Source organism: Anguilla rostrata, chromosome 15, assembly GCF_018555375.3.
Source record: "Anguilla rostrata isolate EN2019 chromosome 15, ASM1855537v3, whole genome shotgun sequence".
Lineage (NCBI taxonomy): Eukaryota > Metazoa > Chordata > Actinopteri > Anguilliformes > Anguillidae > Anguilla > Anguilla rostrata.
The window spans coordinates 24,786,955-24,809,929 of NC_057947.1; the positions used below are offsets into that span (position 1 = coordinate 24,786,955).

Consider the following 22,975-nt stretch of genomic DNA (forward strand, 5'->3'; position numbering starts at 1 on the left):
CCCTCCTCTGGTCGACCTGGCGCCCACGGCCCGCTTGCACAAGCTGCACGTGAAGCTTAACCTGTCAAGCGCAGTGTGAAAAGAAGCAGCGCCTGTTTCAGCAACCTCACGTATTTCAGAGGAGAGCGCTGACTTTTCCCGAGCATTTCCCACGTCGACAGAAGCGGCCGAGGTGATGAAGCAGAAGCGGGAGTTAGACATAAACAAACAAAACGGAGAGAAGGGAGTGAGCCGTGCGGGAGGCTGAGGGCGCTGTCCTGGGCCTGACCTGTTCCACACGTCCGAGGAGACGGCCAGAGTAAACACGGCGAGCGGCTGCACTTCGCCCTACTTCACGGACTCGCTCTGTTGAGTGGAATTTCACTATGAATCACTCCTGACAGGAGCTGAACTCAGACACCCTCTGCAAGGGGTATCCCAAGTTAACAACAAGCTATCAGGCACGGCACCTCTGACCATTAACACTGTATCCTGTCTGCGTGTGTGTGCAGGGTGGGGTAGTATTCATTTTCAGTGCATCGGCGTTGATGCCACCATGAACATGTTGATGAACATGACCAGAACATGTCTTCTGTACTGACCGATACTTGTATACTTAACAAGGTTCCTTTAACCTCCCTCTCCCTTGCACGTGATTTCACTACCTGAGGATTTAACAGGTGTCATGGCAGCTAGGGGCAGCTGCAGCTGAAAATGAGTACAGCAGAGGTATAATTACTGCTCAACAACTGAAAGGAAGCCTACTGCTGGCCGGACTGGCCCACATACAGTAAAACGCAAAAGTATTGGAACACTGACACAATTTTTGCCATTTTGGCTCTCTACTCCAGCACACTGGATTTGAAATAAAACAATGACTAATATGAATAATTAAAGTAATAAAGGGAAAAGTTATTTTTAAAAAGTACTGATAATAAAAAAAACAAGATATACTTATTTCGCTGTCAAGACTCCTCTTAGAAGCGGCAAATGGCTGTAGTTACAAGTTTCAATAACATCTGAATCTGTATCTGTGGAATTCCCCATTCCTCTCTCACTGGTACAGCTACACACGACAGCATTGAGATCTGCACACTGACACCACGCTTCTTGAATTATAATTTCCATTCATTTTTGCCAGAGCAGAAATGTAATTCCCTTTAGCTTTTCATCCTCTACTGACTGTCCATGTTGCCCTCTTGTGGTTGTTCAATGCAATGGTGGTGGGGGGGGGGCATTTTTGAAGGAGATACTGAGAAATCTTTCAAAGATTACTCACCAAAGCACTGCTGGTGAGTAAGTTTGATATTACACACAAAAAAACCACTAATGCAGACTAGCTGTGGCCAATTTTTGAAGTCTGAAGTCTCTCAGTGCAGACAGTAGCACAACAAATAACATGCAAATAACATTGCAAATTTCACAACGCACACACCTCTCCGTGCCATACCGACACACAAAATGAGCCAAGCCTTTTTCAGTGCCACACATCCCAGGCCTGCGTGTTATATAAGAATGAAAGAGCATGTGATTCTACACCAGGAATACTTAACCCCCTGATCCTCAAGAGCAACAGCAACACTGATTCATTAAACAGTTAACTCACTCACCTGGATCCTAAGGTTCACACTGGTTATGGACATTAAAATGAAAGCAAGAACCACTGGAGTCTGCGTGTCACAGGAGCAAGGTTGGCCACCGCAGTTCTACATCAAAGTGAAACAGAATGTAGTCCCTAATGTGCAGGTGAGCACATCAGAGGAGTGCGCGAGACCCAGCTGCAGTGCTCTCTGGTAAACTGTCAGCTTCAAACATAACATAAAAACAGGAAAAATGGAACAAAGGACAGGATTCCAACCCAGCTGACACAAAATGTTCTCACAATGTTACTGGAATGTTTTGTCAACATTGTGACATTGGCACTACAAGGCAGCAATATTGTGAGAACGGTGTGTGTTAGCTGGGAAGCAGCCCTTGAGACAGTGGAAGCTGATGACACTGTGCCGTAGGAGGAAGTGCGTGCGTTCGTCCCTCGTCTCCCCAGCGAGCGCGGGACTGGCGGTAATCGCAGGACCTCCCGCTCGACCGCGCGGAGCAGAACAGGGAGCACGCGTGGCGGTGTAACCAAACCCTGCCCGGTCCCGCCCACCAGGCTGACATTCAATCCCCCATCGCACGGCGCAAAATCAATTATTCACTCCTCCCTCAGACCGCTGCACGCCCGCTGCGGGAGGTCCGATCGGATGCCAGGGGAACAGGATCCTGCCTGGTGGAACGTGATACCCCCGGAGGGTACCCACGCGCCGCAGAGACAAGGCTGCTCAGAGTCCGCCGTTTCCCACAAAACTCGAGGAGCATCGTACATGTAAAAGACGTAACTGCCACGATCACACAGTGGTCTTCCAGAAAGTAGTTCCAACAGGCTGCTCGATAACAAAGCTGCCGGTTGATAAGGAATGCACCATGTCTCATATCATTCAGCAATTCCCATCTTCTGTGTTTCGCTGCATAAAGCTGTGGTTCCCCAACCCCTCCTTGGGCATCCCCAGCTGGATGCAGGTGTTTCATGTGTTCCACCCTCAAGAACACCTGATACAACTAATCAAGGGCTTCATTAGTTGAATGCACATCACATCAAACACCCAGATCCAGCAGGGGGTACGTGTGGAGAGCTTGGGGAACCAATGGCTTAAGGACAATCCATAGACCGTAGAAAAAGGGATAAACACACCGACACTCTCCAATGACACTGCTTTTCAAGTACCAAACATTGCCACCAGGTGGCTCAATCACACTCTCAGCTGGGAAAAAGCAGGGAGTTCCTTATATTGAGGCTACTCCAGTTTCTTATTTACATGTTAGGGATTCAGCTGATGGTCTCATGTAGAGTGACTAACGATTGGTTTACAAAGTAAAGGCCAAGATTCTTAAAACACCAACATATCAAGTACCAATTAATGTAATTCGTCAATTAATACGTGGAAGGAAAGGTAGAGAGGGTATTTTTACTTGTTGGAGACATTTCAGTTTCTTGTGTTGAGGTTATTTCAGTTTCGTATGTTGGAGTTATTTCAGTTTCTTTCCTGTGCCTCTCTACCTCCATGCAAAATGGCTTGGCAGCAACAGTGTGCATAGTGAGAAAAGAAAAATGCCAAAACGCGCATTTTACAGAGTGTTGCTCTTACACATCTGCATGTTGCCACAAGGGCTGTAGTCACAGAAACGGAACTAAAAACATGTTGTTAGAATAAGGAAACAGCAAATAATCTTGCTTAGGCTTGAATCATTGGTTTCACTGACGCTGCTGTGTGCTTTTATCACTCATCGACAGTCAAGGTTGAGCAGGGATGGACAAGATATCTGAGAAGTATCTGAAGTATGCATTTGTACGTAAATTTTCTGCACAGGGAAACGTAGGCCTTGAAAATCTGGAATGAAATAAGAGTGACAGCATGCATGCAAAACCCCTGCTATACTGTACCTGTGCACACACACATGCACAAACACGCTCTGGTGACACTGTAATTGTCATACTAATAAAGTTTTCTGAATTTGAATTTGAGAGCTGGAGACAACCACATAGCATCACTGTCTATGGAAAGCGAAAGACGTTTCTCCTCATACGAAACTAATGCAAATCGAACGCAACAGGTTTGACAACACACTATCAAGCAACTGCATCACCAAACATTTCTCAACAACAGTGAATCAAACGGGACCGCAGGCCCAGAGCCTGCATATCAGCGCAGGGATCATATCATATTTAATGCCGCCTGTGCCTCGGCCTGGTTACCACGGCAATGGTAAATCTCTGTCCTGCCATCAGTGGAGCTCACTTAGCATCTGCAGCACCTTCATTGCCTACTGTTGCCTTCATAGCTATGGTGTCATCATCGGTTTGGGTACTGGTAGATTACAAGTTATTTGAAAAGTTTTATTTTTCTTGAAGAAAAAAATGTATTTGGCCTTTTATCCAAAGAAAAATATTTCATCATGTAAAACTGAAAATCACTTCTATATTTCTAACCCTGAGAATTTTTTCAAAAAAACATCTTACTAACCAAAACAACTGTCTTCTAAAAAAAAGAATTTCAAAGCATTATTTGAGCCAGGTTTTTAAAAAAAGAAACAAACAGACGCAGACTACACATTTGAAGGTTATGAGCTCGACCTTGCGCTCATCGCTGTGGGCTGTGGGCCTCCGCCTCCGTCTCCACGGCGACGTGCTGCGACCCAGCCGATTCATCTGTGCGCTCACTTTAAAAACACCACCCAGGGGAGACCTCAGAAAACAAACCCAAATCTGCCTCTCATCAGCACATCCAGTGAAACACATTTCTTCAGCGTCAGTTACCTTATTTTTTCCCCCGCTCAAATTTGGAAGCCCAGTTGGATTTTTAGGCTCGTCCCGTCACTTCAACTGCCGATCAGATTGAGGGGGCGGGGCTATGGCAGAGCCTGACCCGCCGACGGTACAGGCGCCCAGAAGGAAAATGGCGGACACGCAAGTCGTTGTAAGTGCTCAGACAGTAAACCAGGGCAGTCGTTCAACGTCGTCTCAAGTGCTCGCTTTTTGGAGATTCAGGTCTGGTTTTTTACCCAATTTTCTTTTGTACTGTTGCATCAGATTCTCCGTAAAAAGTACTACACAGATAAAATTCAATTGAACTGAATTCAGTTTCCCCTCAGCCATCCTGATGTTACCTGATTTACCCTGCAATACCCAGCCGACACAGTCAGAGTCAGACACGCTGTAGCGTGGTTCTCCAGGGAGCATCGGGGTGGTTCTGGGAGAAACGCAGCGACAATACGGGCGGTCGTCCCCCATCTGTGCGGGTCACTGGGGCACAAACACCCCCACCCGTCAGACAACACGCCACCCCCGCAAAGAGCCCCCCCCCCCAGAGATGCTGGGGGAGGCGTCTCATTAAGCCTGCAATAACACAGGGGTCAGGTCGACATCCAGACAATACCGCCATTGTTTTCCCCCCAGCAGCCCCTAACGGCGAAAGGCCAATCAGCACGCAGATTGCCTCCATCCAAAATCTGGATGCAGGGTGCAGAGCAGGGGTGGGGGACCCAGATCCTCCAGGGCCCTGGTTCTGTTCCCGGGGTCCGTGCTAACCTCTGCTTTGTATTATTCAGAAATGGCGTCCCAGTGGTCAGGTCCACCCGTGTGGAGCAGCATTTGAATTTAGGATGACTAGGCTAACTGAGCCGGAGCAGGAGACCTGGGACTCCCCAGGGCCTGAGCGCCGGTCCCGGTCAGCAGGAAAACAGCGGCTCCTTCCATCAGCGGGACGGCCGACGCCAGAGGGGCGACCGAAACACTGAGGGCGCCAGCGACGCGCTCTGGTCAGTCGGGTGCCCTCCTCCGCCTGCAGATGGAGCGCATTAGCTGTCCTCTGACTCAGAGTCTGCGGGAGCAGGGCCGGTGGAGAGTAGCGCTGGCCTGACGTCATCTGTTTGAGAGGACGCCGCGTGCTCGCCTGAGCTCTCCTGAGCCGACGGAGAAGGCAGCGGCTCAGATGAGCTCAGCTCAGGAACACAAATGGACATTCCAAATTTGGAGAAAATACAACTACAAAGGAACAAAAAAAACAGCACACAGTTCAGCGGGATAACGCACAGCAGACATCCCCCCCCCCAAGAGTGCCTAACCCTTCCCACACTGCAGTCTGCTTCCTTCCAAGTAAGGAGAATATTTACAACATCGTTACGGCGTCCAGCAGCCAGAGATTTCAGACGCCAAGCAGTGTTGTCTCCCGCCGTCCGATGAGAGGATTTACAGGGAGGGAGACTCCAGCCTAGCTCTCAGTCAGTCAGTCTGGTCAGGCTCTGACTCCATCCTAGCTCTCAGTCAGTCGGTCAGTCTGATTGGGCTGTGACTCCAGCCTAGCTCTCAGTCAGTCAGTCTGATCAGGCTGTGACTCCATCCTAGCTCTCAGTCAGTCAGTCTGATTGGGCTGTGACTCCTGCCTAGCTCTCAGTCAGTCAGTCATCATGAGCTGACTCAGCTGCTCTCGTCATCGTCGTCTGATGGTTGTGACTCCGCCTAGCTCTCAGTCAGTCAGTCAGTCTGATTCGCGTGACTCGCTAGCTCTCAGTCGTCAGTCTGTTGGCTTGATCCAGCCTAGCTCTCTCAGTGAGTCAGTCTGATTGGGCAGTGACTCTAGCCTAGCTCTCAGTCAGTCAGTCGATAGGGATCCTCTAGCTCTCATTCATCAGTCTCATCGGCGTGACTCCAGCCTAGCTCTCAGTCATCTGTGACTCGCTAGCCTCAGCATCTGATGACATGAGCTCCATTATAAGTGTCTGGTGTCTCCTGCAAGGAGATACTCCTGAAAAACAAGCTGTCGAATCGACAATGGCCTTCAGCTAGCATTTGCCTTTCTGACTCACAGTTAAATAGTCAAATGTTACATGACGAACTTCTCAAAATGAAGCGAGAGAGTTCAAAGGTTGCCAAAATGCATGTTAAAAAAGTTTTTTTTTTTGCACTTGAAAGAAAAGAACACGTGCATCTATTTAAAAATGAATGTTAAGGGCAAACATCGATCGAATCCAGACCCAGAATAAAATCCAGGAATGTGCTGTGCATTTCTTAAGCAGGTGTGTGCTCATAAGGGCTATTACCTCACTGTGTACATGGTACATGGGACACTTCACCTGAGGTTTGTTTTTCCATACCGGCAGACTTTCATCAGGAAGTGAAACCGATACCAGGCTCTGATAAATGATAAACAGACAGCGAGGTGTTGAACATGTTCATAAATAGCCTACATGATGGGTTCTTCAAGGATATTGCTCAAATCACTTGATCTATGCGAGGTCAGCCAATGAGGATCTTCAGGATTCTGAGGAGAATGTGTCATATGTCGCAATAATGACCGCTTACTTTGTGGGACCATGTGGCCCATTCAACATTGATTCTACATTACTCAATGCTTCAGAACGCTATTGTCATGTTAACAGTATAGTTCCTGATGCAACCGTATGATGGCGTGCTCCTTCCTCTTCCTCCCAACAGCAGCACGACCTCATAGTTTTACACAAATGCACATCATGCAAAGCAGGGTGTGATCCTCTTCCTTCAGCTAACAGACACACCTCTGGAGCCTTTGGGCTTGCTCACCCACTTCCCCTCAATACAAATGACAGCAAGTCACCCTTTCTGACCATACTCCTTCCCTATATGCTGGGGTCCTCTTCCCTGCAGAGACCTCTGCTGTCATCCTGTTTGTTTCCAATGGACCCCTGTGCTGCCATCCCCTTCCCTACAGGGACCTAAACTGGGATACCTTTCCCTACAGAGACTGCTGGGATCCCCTTTCCTATAAAGACCTGCACTGAGATCCTCTTTCCTACAGAGACTGTTGGGATCTCCTTCCCTACAGAGAGCTGCACTGGGATACCTTTCCCTTCCATTATGTTCATGTTCTGGGAAGTTTACAATCTCATACATAATACATTTATGTAGCGTATCTGATTGATGTTCACTTCAAAGTGAAGGAAAGCCCCCCTCCCCTCAACAGGAACCAACACACAGCCCCGCTCAGCTGGAGTACTAGCCACGCCCAGGCCTGCTTAGTTTCAGCCGTCAGGCAGTTACATCAGAGATGGTTTGGCAAGATAGTATGGCACCTGGCCAAGAGCAAAAAACAAGACTCACCTGATCTACCTGCACCTGCAGACGAGCACTTCATTGGCCAGTTCAGGTTGTGAATACACACACACACACACACACACACAAGCCCTTGTCACACATGCGGCTTTACCTGGCTGAAACTGCTCTGGAACTTCACCATTTGGGGGTCATGTGCGAACGAGAGCCGGAGCTGGCATTCAGAGAAAGTCGCTCCGGCAATACTCTGGCTCAAGACCAAGGTGCATTTCCAGAACCGATCCATTTCAAAGTCAGAGTGAACAAAGCTGTTACACTGCCAGATCAAGCACGCAAAACTCCACTTGTCCTGTTAAGAAATCCTTCTTAGCTTTAGTTTCTTACTAATGCTAAAATGAGAAGGTAAAGTGAACATTTACACAAAAACTGACAGCCTGTCTTCCGAACTAGTATACATGCACATTAAAATATGGCAGGAAGTTAGCTATTATGATTCATTTTTCTTCATTAGCAAGCTACTTAGCAAACATTAGCTAGATTCTCTGGTCAGTAAGTCAGAGTTAAACAATCTGCAAAACAATCTTGACAATTCTGAGTATGAAGCCAGGTCCTGCTCTTTAATCCATGAGAACAAAATAGACTGCGATTTGAATTTGGAACAACACTGAGCTTTAAATTTTTCAGTAAACACAGTGTTTGACGCAGAGAGAAGGCAGAGCACTGTAAACTCTGTGATGCATGTAAAATTCAATGCTCATACCATGACAGTTTATTGCACAAACAGGGCTCGTGGGTTTATAGGGATGAGGATATTTATAGGGCTTGTAAATAAGCTCGGTAAAGACCTGCCGATTTACACTGTTCTGCAGCCTCGCTGGATGCTGTGTCTGTGCATAATATAACTATGGCCGTAAATGGCCTCTGTCCCCAAGTTTAGTTTCAGTGGCTCTAACTATACCAGCTTCCCGAATCCCTGCGGAAAAACCAACAATGGGAAAAATAATCTAGCATAACTGAAGAGGCATAAATCCTACGCCTCTATTTAACATTCCTCCACCCCCCCCCCCAAAAAAAAAACAGGGCCAGACGAGGCTTGCGTGCAGAAAAATCGCAACCAATTCATACTCCTATCAAGATAAGGGACTTACTGTACACATAAATTACATTTACATTTTAGGCATTCAGCTGATACTCCTACCCACAGTGACCTACACAGCTTATATCTCACAGGTCATTTATCTGGCTGGGTATTTTCACTGAGGCAATTCAGGTCACGTACCTTCCTCAGGAGCCCCATGGAGTTGCAGGCCCAGCTCACTAACCATTATGCTGAAGTGCTGCCCTTTGCCACAACATATGTGGCGAAACTATGAAAATGCTCATGGTAGGAAACGCTCAAAGCTCAGGCGCGGTAAAGACTTCAGCAACCATGCAGGACGTGGACTTGGTGGCAAACCAAACCCATCCATTTCTCATGTTTACTGTCCAACTACATTTTAAATAGAAATGGACTGGGCTCTAATTTCAGCCTTTTCGGTGGTAAACAGACATGCACAGATCCACAGAGTTCAGTGAGTGTACTCAGAGAAGACACATACCCAGTTTTTTTTAAGTTAAGATAAGGCTAAAAGATCCAAAAGTTTGTACATTTGTTCTTCATTATTTAACTGAATTTGTCAGCCTCATCTTAGGCACCTCTGCTGCTAAACCACATTGTATAAATTTCCCTTGAAAAGGTACATCCACCCTTTGGATTTGCTGTCTTGAGTTAATATGAATATCCATTATTAGCCCACCTGTAAATAGAGGCACTGATTGGTAGTCCCTCCCTAGTTAATTTGGACACCCGTGGTTATGTCTACAGGACTACAATCACCATAAGCCATGTCACTGAGGATGGCAATATGACAAAAGGTTTGAATATTTTAGCCTCAGGGGTTTAGCCTCAACAAAAACAAAAAAAAAAACAATAAGTGCGGTTCTGTTCTCAATGTAGCAGCTATCCAACTACAGGCAGGTTACTGCCACAGCAGCGCAGGCCCATGACCACAGCCACCATTCCCTCTGCAGCTCCACCGGCACGTCGACTCTGACCGCTATCGCTAACGTCCTGCTTTACCTGGGCTCTGCGTGTTTACCTTGCATTTAAAGCGGTTAAAATTCCCCTGTCCTTCCTATTTATTCCCATAAATGAAACCGTTACTGTTAAACGTGACCTCTTCACTCAAACACACTCAGTCCTCTCAGAAAGGGACTGAGAAGACCAGACTTTAGTAACGGCCTCTCTGGGGACACACTTTGTGACGGGCACCGGCTGTTCGATCCCCACATAGCCGCGTTCGTTTAGCGGTGACGCCGTTCCGCTATCAACAGTGTTCAAGTTCTCCAGACTCTGAACTTCCCACAAATAATTGCACTGTGACAAAGAATGACTAAGGCTGTTAAAACAATTCAGTGAGATTGCTGATGTACCAACGACTGAAACCAGTTTTCTTCTTTAAATAATCAAACGCACAAGCCCCGAAGAAGCCAGCTGCTGCACGATACGGTGCGTGTGTGCGTGTGCCACGAAAAGCAAGAGCAGCGGGGTCATGTGATTGGCATGGAGTGGCTGCACATTCCCTGATGGGAGGGGCCCCTCAAAAACACCTTCTCTCTCATCAGGATGACCTTGCAGGGCCTGATAAACATTCTTACTATACCGAACTGCTTGGCATAAAAAATGTTTCTAGCACCCCATTGGCTAAGTCAGCTGCTGGGCCGAACCCAGATCAGGGTCATTGAAATGACAGGATGAGCTATTAGCGGGAGAGCCGCGGTGCTGATGGCAGCCATGTTGAAAGAGATCCCAATCTGGCCAATTTCTGCAGAGACCAGGACGTAACCTGTGGTGACCCTACAGATTCTGCTTCTCAGCTCACACAGAGCAGGGGTCCCAGGTCCATGAGCAGGACAATCAAACACACCGCTCCCCCCCCACCCCCACGCACAGACCACTCAGCCCTTGTTCCCGGCCTCGCACTTCCACAATGGGTGCTGCTGGCGTGGAAACAAGCTCTTGTCCTGTAGGAGTCGGAGGGCAGGGCTAAGCAGACCAGGGTAAGTAGCAGATTTGAGGCCTACCTCCTCACCCCCAGCGCCAGGGTCTTGTGGGAGCCCTTCACCAGGCCGATGGCCTCCTGTCGGTAGCCGGTCAGGGGGTACTCATTCACAGCCACCACCTCGTCACCCACCTGCAGCCGGACTGCCCAGGCCTGACTGCCCTCCTCCACCTGGGACAAACACAGGGACAGAGCGCTATATACATTATACACATTACACGCGGACACAGCCAATACTACTATACACATTGCACACAATTACACAGACACAGCCAATATTACTACATACAATATACACCAATACAACATGACAGAGTCATTACTATACCCGTTATACACCATTACACATACATAGCCAATATAACATTATACAATATACACCACTACACATAGACACAGCCAATATTAAACAACATTGCACACTATTACACACAGGCACAGCCAATATTGCTATATACATTATACACCATTACTATATTTATTTTAATATATGTATTATCTGCATAAATGCGTAAAGGCAGTCACACTATAATACCAAGTTTTATTTGTTCTTGGAAATATGTGTGCTCCCGATCCTGATTACTTTACGATACAACAGAGGTATTAAATCCTCTCCATTAAATCCACAAAGAACAAGCACTAATCACTCATTACCTGTCTATTAAAAAAACATCCATGCAAAATATATTCTAGCAGCAATCTCCATTATTTATTTATTCATTTTTTCTAAAATTGCAGCTACTGACAATATCCATTGTCTGACACAAAGAAAGAAAAGGAAAAATAATTTCCGAGGTAAAAAACAGCGTTTGTCACAGAAAGATAAGCACTGAGGCCTGAATCTAAAAAAAAAACTTCAGAGGGTGGTGACCAGTGCCTGCAGAGCCGTGCTTGTGTAACGGGACGGGAGGCGGTGCCATACCACTCCACCATGAACCCACACGAGGGGGCAACAACAAAAACAGAGAGCAGGGCGGGGAGGGGGGGGGGCACGGGGGAGAGGGGGGGGGCACAGCCAGCTGATGCACTGTTACAGCGTTTCAGAGGGACAGGAGTCTGAAATGAGGTCAGTTCAGCGGCATTAGAAAAGAGTGATGCTGTGCCATCACCATGCCAACCAGCGAAACGTAGGCACTCCCTTGCACGGGAGGTCAGGGAGGGCAGTCAGGATGGACCACATGGAGGTCATTTTGTTATAAAAAGTCGTAAATCTGTAGAATGGATTCACAAATCTGTAAATTAATATGAGAATACACGCAAACTTGTAGAAAGACAACTCCGTAATTACAACCTCTCAAATCAACTACAGCAAAGACAACTAAGTAATTACATCCACTCTAATTGACTGGAGCAAAGACGACTCGGTAATTACAACCCCTCAAATCAACCTCTTACAACCTCTCGACTTCCGCATCAAATTGTGCAGCCAGTCCGCTGCAGATGTCAAAATAGCTCCCGTGTGATGATGTCACATTGGCTCCTGAGCGGCCATGTTTACTGCAGCACTGAGGGCAGCCACAAAGTAAAAATGCTGAATACTGAATCCATCACAAGAGCTGAGCGGCAGCACAGGCAAACCATGTGAATCATCAGTCATAGGCTGAGAGTGCTCCCCCCCCCCATGTAAGTCTAACCTGAGTGAGGACTTGCATTCCACAGGGAGAGGAACTGCTGACTCAGGCGAAATCCCCTCTCCACCCTCATCCCCAGCTCCACCGCAGTACTGGATTCCATTCAACATAGTTACCCAGAAAAATGCAGCCTGCTACATATTCGACCCAGGGCTCCAGAAAAGTTCCACTTTTTAGTTGCATTTTGCGACGATTTTGGGACCTGATTAGTCGTACCAGTGTGGTGAATAAAATACAAAAAATGTTACCACTGGGTCTGGTGGATCTGATCAATCCAATATTGGGCCTACTGGAAAAACTAGAAAAAAAAGAAAAGTTGAAAGAAACATGAAACAGAAGCTCTTCAGACTGGCTGCATTGACCCACTACACTATATGGCCAAAAGTATGTGAACACCTGACATTCAACATCTCATCCAAAATTATGGGCATTAATAAGGAGTTGGTCCAGCCTTTTCTGCTATAACAACCTCCACTCTTCAGGGAAGGCTTTATACTTGATGTTGGTTCTATTTGTTTCCATTTGCTTCCATTCAACCAGAAGAGCATTAGTGAGGTCAGGCACTGATTTTGCAATTAGGCCTGGCTCTCAGTTGGCTTTCCAACTGATCCCAAAGGTGTTGGATGGGGTTGAGGTCAGGGCTCTGTGCAAGCCAGTCAAGTTCTTCCACACCGTTATCGACAAAACCATTTTCACGCTGAAACAGGAAAGGGCCGTCCCCAAACTGTTTGGGAAGCACGGGCATGTCTAGAATGTGATTGTATGCTGTATCATTAAGATTTTCCTTCACTGGAACTAAGTGACCTAGCCCAAACCATGAAAAAGAGCCTCAGATCAAGGGGTGTCCAGACATTTTGGATCATTTAGTGTATATGGGCTGGTCCAGTTTTTGTTTTGCTGGGGGAGATATTCCCCATTGGTCAATTATATGGGATGATCATGGTGTAGGATGGGGAGAGGTCCCTCTCATTACATTACATTACAGGCATTTAGCAGACCCCTCTCAAGCAGCTGAATGGAGGCCAGGGTCAGAGGAAGAGCAGAGGCTCTCCTGCCAGGCCTGAGGCCTGGAAATGCAGCACGTCGGTGGACTTGCTTTAAAGCAATCTTTACTGAACCTTCAGAAAGGCAAACACACAGGCCTGAGAGACTCGCTGCACTTAAAACAAGATACCCAGAATTCACATGTTGGCCTCCGGCACCAAACTTCAAAGTGTGACTGAGTCAACAACACTGTGTTCAAAAACAACATTTATTACCTATTATGAAAGCATTAGTAATTTATGAAGGCATTACACCAACTCCTCACAAATGAGTTATCTGCTTTTTTGTTTTTTTTTTAATCTCTCCTGGAGGGATGGACTAATAATGGGAGTAAGACTCAATTCTGCAGAAGGGGTTGAAGATGTACGGTCTGTTCTTGCCTAGTTCCCAAGGCCCAAGGACTCCTCAGCTACTGCTCAGTACTTGAGTAAAGAGTCTTTCTCTAATGGGAGTAAAGACTCCTCAGCCTTCTGCTCAGTACTCAGGTAAGGAGTAAGGGCTCAGCGTGGAGCGGAGGAGTGGAAGAAGGCCAGAGTGTGCAAGTAAACCGCTGGGGACTGCAGATTACCCAGAGGGCTCTGGGGCTGCTGGCTTCTGCATACAGGACACTCAGCCAGGGGGCCATGGAAAACTGCTCTCAAACTCATTCTGCAGTGCAAAGCTCCAACAGACACGCACACACGCACACTCTAACAGGCTCTGTAAGAACACGCTCCCTACGCACGCATGCGCGCACACACACACACACACACACACGCACACGCACACACGCATACACACCTCAGGCCTGGAACAAACTGAGCGAACAAAACAAGCAGCGCTGTGCCAAAACACGCACACCAGCAAAAATGTTCTGCGCGGCGGGGGACCATGCGCTACGTACGTGCAGACCGCTCTGTTTATTATTGGAAGAATCGGAGGGGCTTCAAACACAGAGGTGAGTAAAGATAGACGACAGGGAAAGAGACGCCCCCAAAATAACTTCCACCCACCTCCGTGGAAAGAGAAAAAAGAGCTGTTCAGATAGTGGTGGACCGGTCAGGTGATCAGAGGAACAATAAACATCTTAAAGCAATGGCAGCTTCCTGTAGGAATAAAAGACAACCAGGGAGAGAAGTGGGGGCAGGGGTAGCATGCAGCCTAACTACAAAGAGCTTTTCATGATGCTGTACAGGATACAGAGAAAGCACAGCTTACACAGGCTAATAGAATAGCAGGAAAAAGGCAGGGACAAGTGTTACAAGAAGAGGAGGTGAATTCAAGTCTTGGAACATTACACAGCAGAACCATTATTCAACGAGTGTTCCGCAGGGGTGAAAGAAGGGCAGGGCTACAGCGGTTAAATACTAAAGAGAACACAAACACAGGCAGCAATGGCTTAACGGTGCGTGCCACGTGTCCTTCCAGAGCAGTGTAGCGGCCCGGCCTGGGTGACGGACCGCGTAGCGCACCCGAGGCTCGGGGCGAGGCCAGCAGGCCCCGCCCGCTCCCATTCGCACACACCCTGCCGCACCCGAGCGGAAGATCCCTTTCCAGGAGGGCGATCCGTTTCTGGAATTCGCGCAAACCCCAGTGCAAAAGTGTTTCACGAACGTGGTCATTTGCATGACCTGACACTTCAAGTGAATTTACTAATCTACGAAACATTGAAACGGCACTCCCGGATCATCAAATCGAGAAACAAAACGCCGAGACGTGCCCCGCTCTTAGTCCTCAGAGCCAAAACGAGCTCACAGACCAAGACCGAGACTTTGCTCAGGTTCTTCCTCAGGTACACAGTGCGCATTCGGATTCTGTTTTCGTACCGACAGAAACCTCTGTGTGAAATTTATCTGCACTCAGGCCACAGGCCTAGAGCCACACATTCCACAGCTCAGAAGCAGGTGTGTTTTTATGTGGTGAACAAATGCTCTGACAAGCTCCTCCGGATAGGTAGGCCAACTTTAAAGAAAGAAAATGGTGGAGTTATTTCCCATCATGCTTCAGGGAGCTGGGGTCCGCCCACAGCGTGGAATCCTATCTGCTCAGATCGCTGGTCACTCTTTAGTCACTGTGAAATGCACCAAAATGGCTTTTCGGAGTATGTAAATGGCCAGATTTCAGCTGCCCCCATCTGGTATACAAAACAAAATGGTCAAAAGTCAAAACAGCCAATTTTGCTGTTGTTGCTAAAGCCAGACCCCTAAACCACTCTACAGGCTGGCCAAACTGCCTGTTTTTTAAATGTCATTTTTATTATTTTTATTAATTGATATTTTTGGGCCTGCGTACTTTAATCTTGCAGATCTTGTTAACTGTTGAAAGTTTTGAATGTTGGTTGTATCCAAGTTGTCTGTGTTTATTCTATTTTATAGTAACAGGACTTGAATCCAATTCCATCATTTTTAAGACAAGGCCACTTTGGTCATGGCAATCAAAATTCCATAAGGTACCCAGGCCACATTTTTTGACATGCTTGCAGTTGTATGTGCCGTGAAAAACACTGGAGAGCTTTATTTCCCAGAACTGAGGCAGGCAACTTTCTATTTCTCTTCCACAAGGCATCGCAGCCATATAGATTATACAGCAGGCCACAAATGGCTGTGCTGGCACATAAGTTATAGCCTAATTCTCACGACCATCTTGTTTCATATACCAGATGGGGGCAGCTGAAATTTGGCCGTTGGCAAAACTCTAACTCCAACTGGCTCCAACTGTAAAGCCATATGCCCACTGGTCAGTCCAAGCCCTGCTGCAAGACCAACTGCCCCGAAAGGGCCAGTAAAAATATAATGAATATAAGTGGATAGGTCTAATAGGAATCAAGTGAACGGAAATGAAATGATAGTGGGTGGGAGGTGGAATTATTTAAAGGATGGTTTACGTTAATAGTCAGAGAACTTTGCAAAAGCTGAGGGCCAGAGGGAAATGTGTGAGAATTTTAATCCAGTCCCCGTTTGATGAGCAATAAATCCCTTCTGCTATGATCAGAATTATTGCTACAGAATTATCATGGTTTTTCTTCAGAGAAAAATGAGGCATGATGGGTAGAGACTATTTTAAACAGACCAGTGCAGGATAATGGGGCAGAGTTTGGTTTGTAACGCAAGAGGCTTGCAGGTTTGATTCCCAGGTGTGTCGCTGTTGGTGTGCCCTTGACCAAGGTACTCAACCTCAATTTACTTCAGTAAAATATCCAGCTGTATAAAAGCATTGTACATGTAAGTGTAAGCATACGCACCCACAGAGCCGGTTCTAAGTGAAACCGGGAATGACCGAAGTCTCCGACTGAAATTCTCAGTTGCTCTGAAATCGCCACGGAAACAGACTTCCCTCCGGCTGTCAGACCCGCGTCACTCTGAACGGCGCGCGGTCTATCGCGGAGGACAAGCGACAGCCCGGGCGGACAACTGACGCTTGGAGAGAGACGCCAGCGAGAGCGGGCGTCGCTACTCAGGTCTATCGCCGACATATCTGTTTGAGTCCAGGAAGACAAGCGCTTCCCCCCGCCACTCTAACGGAACGCCTGACAGTATCAGCAGCCTCTGTCCCACTCTTCCTCTCTCTCCACATCTATATCACTCTCTGTCCACTCTCACTCGCACGCTCTCTCCAGTTAAAAAAGAAAACACTTAATTTACAGGACAACCAGAGCATCCAAGTAATATATGATACAAAATATAAGATTAATAATGTCCAATTAAACAGCCCAATAGCCTGATCAGAAGTGACACAGTTGGCAGACTAATGCTGCATTGTCTTAGCTAACATATAGGCCTAGAAGCTGCAGGACCAATATTAAATGCATTTACACAAGAGAAACTGGCTTTTTAAAGTAATATCCCCCGGATAATCATAAGACACACACACACACACAATCAAACTGTGAACACGGTGATCACACAGTGTCTCTATGCTTGTTTGCTCGTGTACTTGCACTTGACCAGCACTGCATTAAAACACTGCCAGAGTCCGTGAAGAAGCAAGACTCACAAGCTCACTGCTAGGAATAGCCTACATTCTGCGAAACACAAAAGGCAACACCATAAGATGGTCCTCAGCCTCACAGGGGTGTACTGGCAGTGAGCAAAGGTTAACACTGGAATTTCCCTGACTGTAAAAATTTCAGGGGAAATGGGGAGGAAAAAACCAACAGGAAATGGCTCCTGTAGGTGTAGGTTTCTCTGAATTAGCGCAGGCGTTGCTCCTGAGAAACTAAGATTGTCAACTTTACTAACGCCATGACACGCCAGGAATGATTCAGCACCTTTAGGAAAGACCCACATGACAACAGCAGTCCACTCTCGCCCTGAGAGAGAGAGAGAGAGAGAGACTTCTCCCCATTCCAGCTCACTGAACATAAACATCCCTCGCCGCCCCCCTGCCCCACATCCACAAAAAAACTTGAACATTTTTATTTACCAGCTTGTAGAAGACGAGCTAGCTCCACTACCCACCTTGCCGTTAATTCTACCCTCATGAGCACTCAATGGGTCTAAAGGACCCTATCTTTGGCCTTGTTGCGCCTGGGAGAGAGAGATTGGTATGCACACAAGACCAAGTGGCTGCGGGTTTGAATCCAGAATGATCCACACCAGGCGTGCTTGAGCAAGCTGCACAACAACAATCCACATGTACCAGCTAGTTATAATACGCACAGCAAAGGGAGGGGTGACACATGAGGTAGTGCCCTAGAAAGACCATAGCCTGACAAGGCGAGACTAAATCAGTAGGGCCTACACACACTAGTCCCGTTCACAGAAAATCTGATCTGTAATTCAGAAATCAACACGATCTCAGCACTCTCCTACACAAGCACTAAGGATCCCCTTTTGAAACAGCCTGCTATTGGATCATGAATCCTGCTGAGAGATTCACAAGCTAATAACAAGAAACCAACACGCAACATCCTTTAAATGTTAGAAATCTATATAAAATTTAAAACATATTTGACATGCAGTTTACAAAGGTGTGTGGGGTCAGGGTGTGGCGAGCGGGCCTGAAGAGTTACTGTCCCAAAACATCAGCATGGCTTCTAGCTCTTTTCAAAGAGGCGTCAACACGCGTGCATTCTCAGCACAGTGCTGGGAGAAAAGGCTTTGAAATGAACACTGTGTTCTGACACAATCAGCCCCCGAACCCCGTCTCTCTATTGGTCATTAACACAGAATCAACACAAAAAGTCATTTGGAGAAAGGTGAGGCCAAAGTCAAGCCTACCCAAGATGGCACAGATGTGTTAAAAAAATGTAACCAACCGTGACAGATTGGGCTGCGTAAGGAGTAGACGCTCCCCCTCCGTCCAGTCCCAGGGTTGCCCCGGAGACACAGCAGCGCTGGTCCGAATGCCCAAAAACCTCCCGCGGGGCTCCCGCACTGGGGTGTGATCCGCACTCTGCCGTTAATGCTGTTAATGCTCTCGGACCGTCAGCGACCTTAGCTCTGAGCGTCCCATTGGACAGCCTGAAAACTGCTGTGAAAGTGCATTTTTTAACCTTTTTTTCCCTTTTTTTGCTGCAGCTGAAAGAGCGCTGCTCTGCGTGCGGTGGGGGGAGGACTTCGGACTCAGATTCGGTCAATATGGAAGTGGCACACACAGTGTGGGTAAATGGCAAACAGGAGCTACGTCTGCCCCTCTCCTGCCTGCCCCCTGCCAACAAAAAACAACTGAACCAGCAAGGTCTTTCTGGGCTGATTATTAACCACGGGGAGATTCGGTTGGTTACGCTGTTTGCTTCTCGTGCTAGAACACTTGCTCAATGTTCTTTATGTGGTAGCGTATGTAAGGCCACCAGAGGTCGGCCGTGTCGGACTGGGATCTGTATTTTCCCGCTCTCGCCCCGGCTCCTGTTAGCGTAAGGCCTTTAGCTTCACACAGGGCTAACCGCTCCTGTTTGACACGCCCCTCGCAGGGAAGTGGGCGGGGCACTATCGCACGCTCCCATAATGGAACACGCCGTACTGAAGCAACGGCGTAGTAACAGACCGCTGGTGCGAGACTGTCCAGCAGCAAGCGGTGTCTCACACAGCACCTGGTCCGATTTCAGTCCCGCCGTTTTCAGCCGATTCTGTCAGGAGCTCTGGAGAACGGCACAGCGACCAGGCGCAAAATGGCATGCAGAGAGGGGAGGCTGCAGGTTAGGTCTTCAGCATTCTCTCAGGTCAGGCATCTCAAATCCTGGCTATGCTGGCATCTGTAACATCTGCCACATTTTCCACTAAACAGACCTGCAGATCGGTTCTTGTTAGACTTTTTCTCCAGTTGGTGACCGTAATGCAAAACGATGAAACACGCTCCCCTAAACCCTTGAGTTTGCAGTCTGAAAGTCTGTCTGAAAAATACAACTTTCTAGCAGCGCATGGAAATGGTAACAAAAAAAAAATATTTTTATTATGTAACGAGACCATCATCCCAAGTATGTGAGACATACTGAAGTGGTGTTTTGTCCACTTTGCCTTGCCCTGTCTCAGAGTGCTGATTTGAGGAGTTCTCTACGGGCCCTGCTCTGAAGGAAAGCGCGGCTACTGCTCCAGGGCTTTGGAGAATATTCCAGAATCCTCGTTCACAGAGCGCTGTGCTCAGGCACGAGTACTACGCCCCACCAGCTTTGGTTTTAGCGCCGGTCTCCACAGATAACCCAAAGCACGGAAAAGGACAGCCAGGATGTGGACGTTTTGGCCATCTGTCTTCTGAACGTCATGTTGCTGTTATCTTCGATCCCACACGGATCAGCTCCAGCACCTCTGTGTGTGCCTCCTCAGAACTGCCACCTCCAGCAGCTCCTGAATCTTAACTCCTGTCCTTGTTCATGAGGTCTGTTTTTATCTCGCTGACGCCAATCTCAAGGTGCAAAGTTTTTGACTCAACATGCCCCATGGTGATAGGCGAGAAAGCAAACTAGGCTACATCAGCAAAGCCCAGCCCCACCACCCACCATAACACCCCATCATTAAGGCTAATTGGGTTTGGGGAGAGCACAGGAAAGATGTAGCCCTGCCTAGGTGCACAAAAGTGATTGGCCAGAGTCTTGAGGTCCAACCAATGATCAACATTCACACAAGCAGCCAATGTGTGTAAACACACACACAGAACTATGACTGGGCTATTACAAAAAGGCATGGCTCTTTACGTGCTGGGACATGTTAAAGGCAAAATAACTTTTTCCCTTGTGAAACACAGCACTCAAACAGAAAAGGAAAACTGTGCAACAGAGCTTTCCATTAATTATCCAGTGAGGTTACATTCACCATTGATCTCTAGTAAAGTCATATAGAGGCAGCAGTGGGAACCCTGCCCGTCCGTTTCACCACGTTCCTCTGAGGAGTGCGAGGGGTTCGCTGCAGGCCAAGAACATTCTAGAGTGAGAGGCTCTGAGCGCACAGCCAGCCGTTTGAAAACTCTATGGCCTAACAGGCATATGACATCATCAGGGCAGGGAAGGGTGTGGAAAAGCATGGGTCTAAATCCCCCTTTCCCCAGGGGCATGGACTGTGAGTCCTGCAAGATATGTGAACGACGCACCCCGAAAATCAAGGAAAAAACTGTCACAGGATGTACCATCCAGACTGGATTAGGCTGCGTTTAGTCTCATAAGGAACACTTGTTTTCATGTGCATTGTGATTTCACAATACCCGCCAGCATGAACTTGCCTTCCTGTTCATTCCAAGAGAACTTCTACAGTGAAATCTGAATGACTCATGATATATTTAAAATCTCTAAAAGCCTGTGTGTGTGTGTGTCGGGGGGGGGGGGGCATCAGCATGTTGCTACAAACAGGTAGAAGCACCACCTGAACCTGCTGGCTTGTTTTTACTTTGTATGAATGTGATTACAGAATAAGTTACCAATTCATGAGAAAGCTCACCTGCAGACCAGCTAGGCCACTTTTGCTCAGCACAACTACCTGAAGCGCTTTCATCGAAGCAGGTGTTCACGCAACAGAAAACTGCATTGCCACACAACAAACCAATGTGCTGTTCCTGCCTCAAATTCACTGGCTGGAGTGAATCTGGGAGGAGACCCTGAGTATGATTTTTGCACCTTTTTCGGTTGCAGCTTTTATGTAAGCCTGCAGGTCGAGACAGGGTATATCAGAAATCTGGCGCATGACAGTGATGTCACTTTGAGCTATGAGGAAAAAAAGGATGTGTAATGTTGACTTAGTGGCCATAAGCCCCGTTCACCACCCACTGAGCTTTCAGTAGACAATGTCAGCAGTCATTTCCATAGATGATTGCAACAGAGTACTATTAATGCCCTGCCTACATATTTAAACCTCATACCAAATATCACCTTGAAATGCAGCTATGAACACTGCGTCTATGTACACAACACCACGTACGCAGTGATATGCTTTTTGACAAATGGGTAACATGGAAATGGGAGACTGCTGGAACAGTGCAATGTAAGGTTAGAATAACATACCTGGACAATGAGCACACACTAAAACATCCTCAACCACATTTTTATTTTTAAAAGATTTGTGAATGTGAGATAACCTCAGAAACAAACTACAGCTCTATCTACTTGGGAGGTGGAAACCCATTAAATTTTTTTAACGGATTAGCATTTTCCTCCCACAAATTAAAAAAAAAAGAATAATGTTTATGTCTTGTCCTCCAGTTCAAGGATTCCATATTTTGTGTACAGACTATCATGGGGAACAGTGGGAGTGCTACAAAGGGGTATATCAGGGCTTGAAAAGGCACGCGCACACTAACACACTCCTGCCATTCATACTGCAATAGTATAAAATTACCAACACACTCCCACGTTTGAAAGTTCGTGACATTATCACTGAATAGATATACACACACACATTATTGACCAATATGCTAGACGTTCACTCTAACAAACGCCACTCACTCAGCTAACGTTCTGGTTATCCAGAAAAGTTGTGACATCATTTCGAATGGCCGTACTACTGGTGCTCCATATCACTTAGGAGCCGTGTAAGTCCCCGAGGATCTCCTTACCTTGGTTATGATGAGGGGTTCGTGGTACTCCAAGCCACCTTTCAGGCTGAACCCCCACGGCGCACCCCCGGTGAGTAGCACATCGACCAGCCTCCATCCATCCCCACCGCTGACCTTCGGCTCCAAAGGCCCCAGTATCCCCGCTTTATGCGAGAGACTTTCCTGAGGGGGTTCGTGTTCCCTAGCTGTAAATCTAGGATCAGATCTGCGCTCCACAGACGTGTGCATAGTGTCAGGGCTTGTTCAAATCTTCTAAAGTCTTGGGTTTCATTTGATGTAGGAAAAAAATATCCCTGTTTATTTCTCGCAACCAAAAGTGCTTTCCAGTCACGATAAAGCACTGAAATGCGTTAGAAACAGTTTTCCAGCAATATGGCAAATCACCCGTATCCGAGAGATGTGAAGCTGTCAAATTCAGTTAACGACATCAGCAATTAAATACCAATTGTAACTCGACGCGAGGTTTGTTGGTTATATTAATTCCTTTTTAACATTAAGCCGTGCGTTAGTAAGATCAGTGGAACTGTGCCCGGTTAACCAGCTAACATTAGTTACTAAGCTATCATTCTTGCTAGCAGTTTTTCCACAGTCGTATGTGGCTAGTATTAAGCAAAGTTCCCATTCATAGTAAAAGCGCAAAA

General features: G+C 47.2%; 1 protein-coding gene across 1 annotated transcript in view; it reads right to left on the minus strand.

The window, feature by feature from the left end:
• LOC135241088 (protein Shroom2-like) overlaps positions 1 to 22,975 on the minus strand; it is a 42,648-nt gene that overhangs the window by 19,217 nt on the left and 456 nt on the right. Inside the window, exons 2-3 of the mRNA XM_064311221.1 lie at positions 22,335 to 22,519; positions 10,727 to 10,875 (exon numbers count right to left, since the gene is read on the minus strand). Coding sequence (XP_064167291.1) covers positions 10,727 to 10,875; positions 22,335 to 22,519 — 334 coding nt within the window. The remainder of the gene's footprint in view (positions 1 to 10,726; positions 10,876 to 22,334; positions 22,520 to 22,975) is intronic.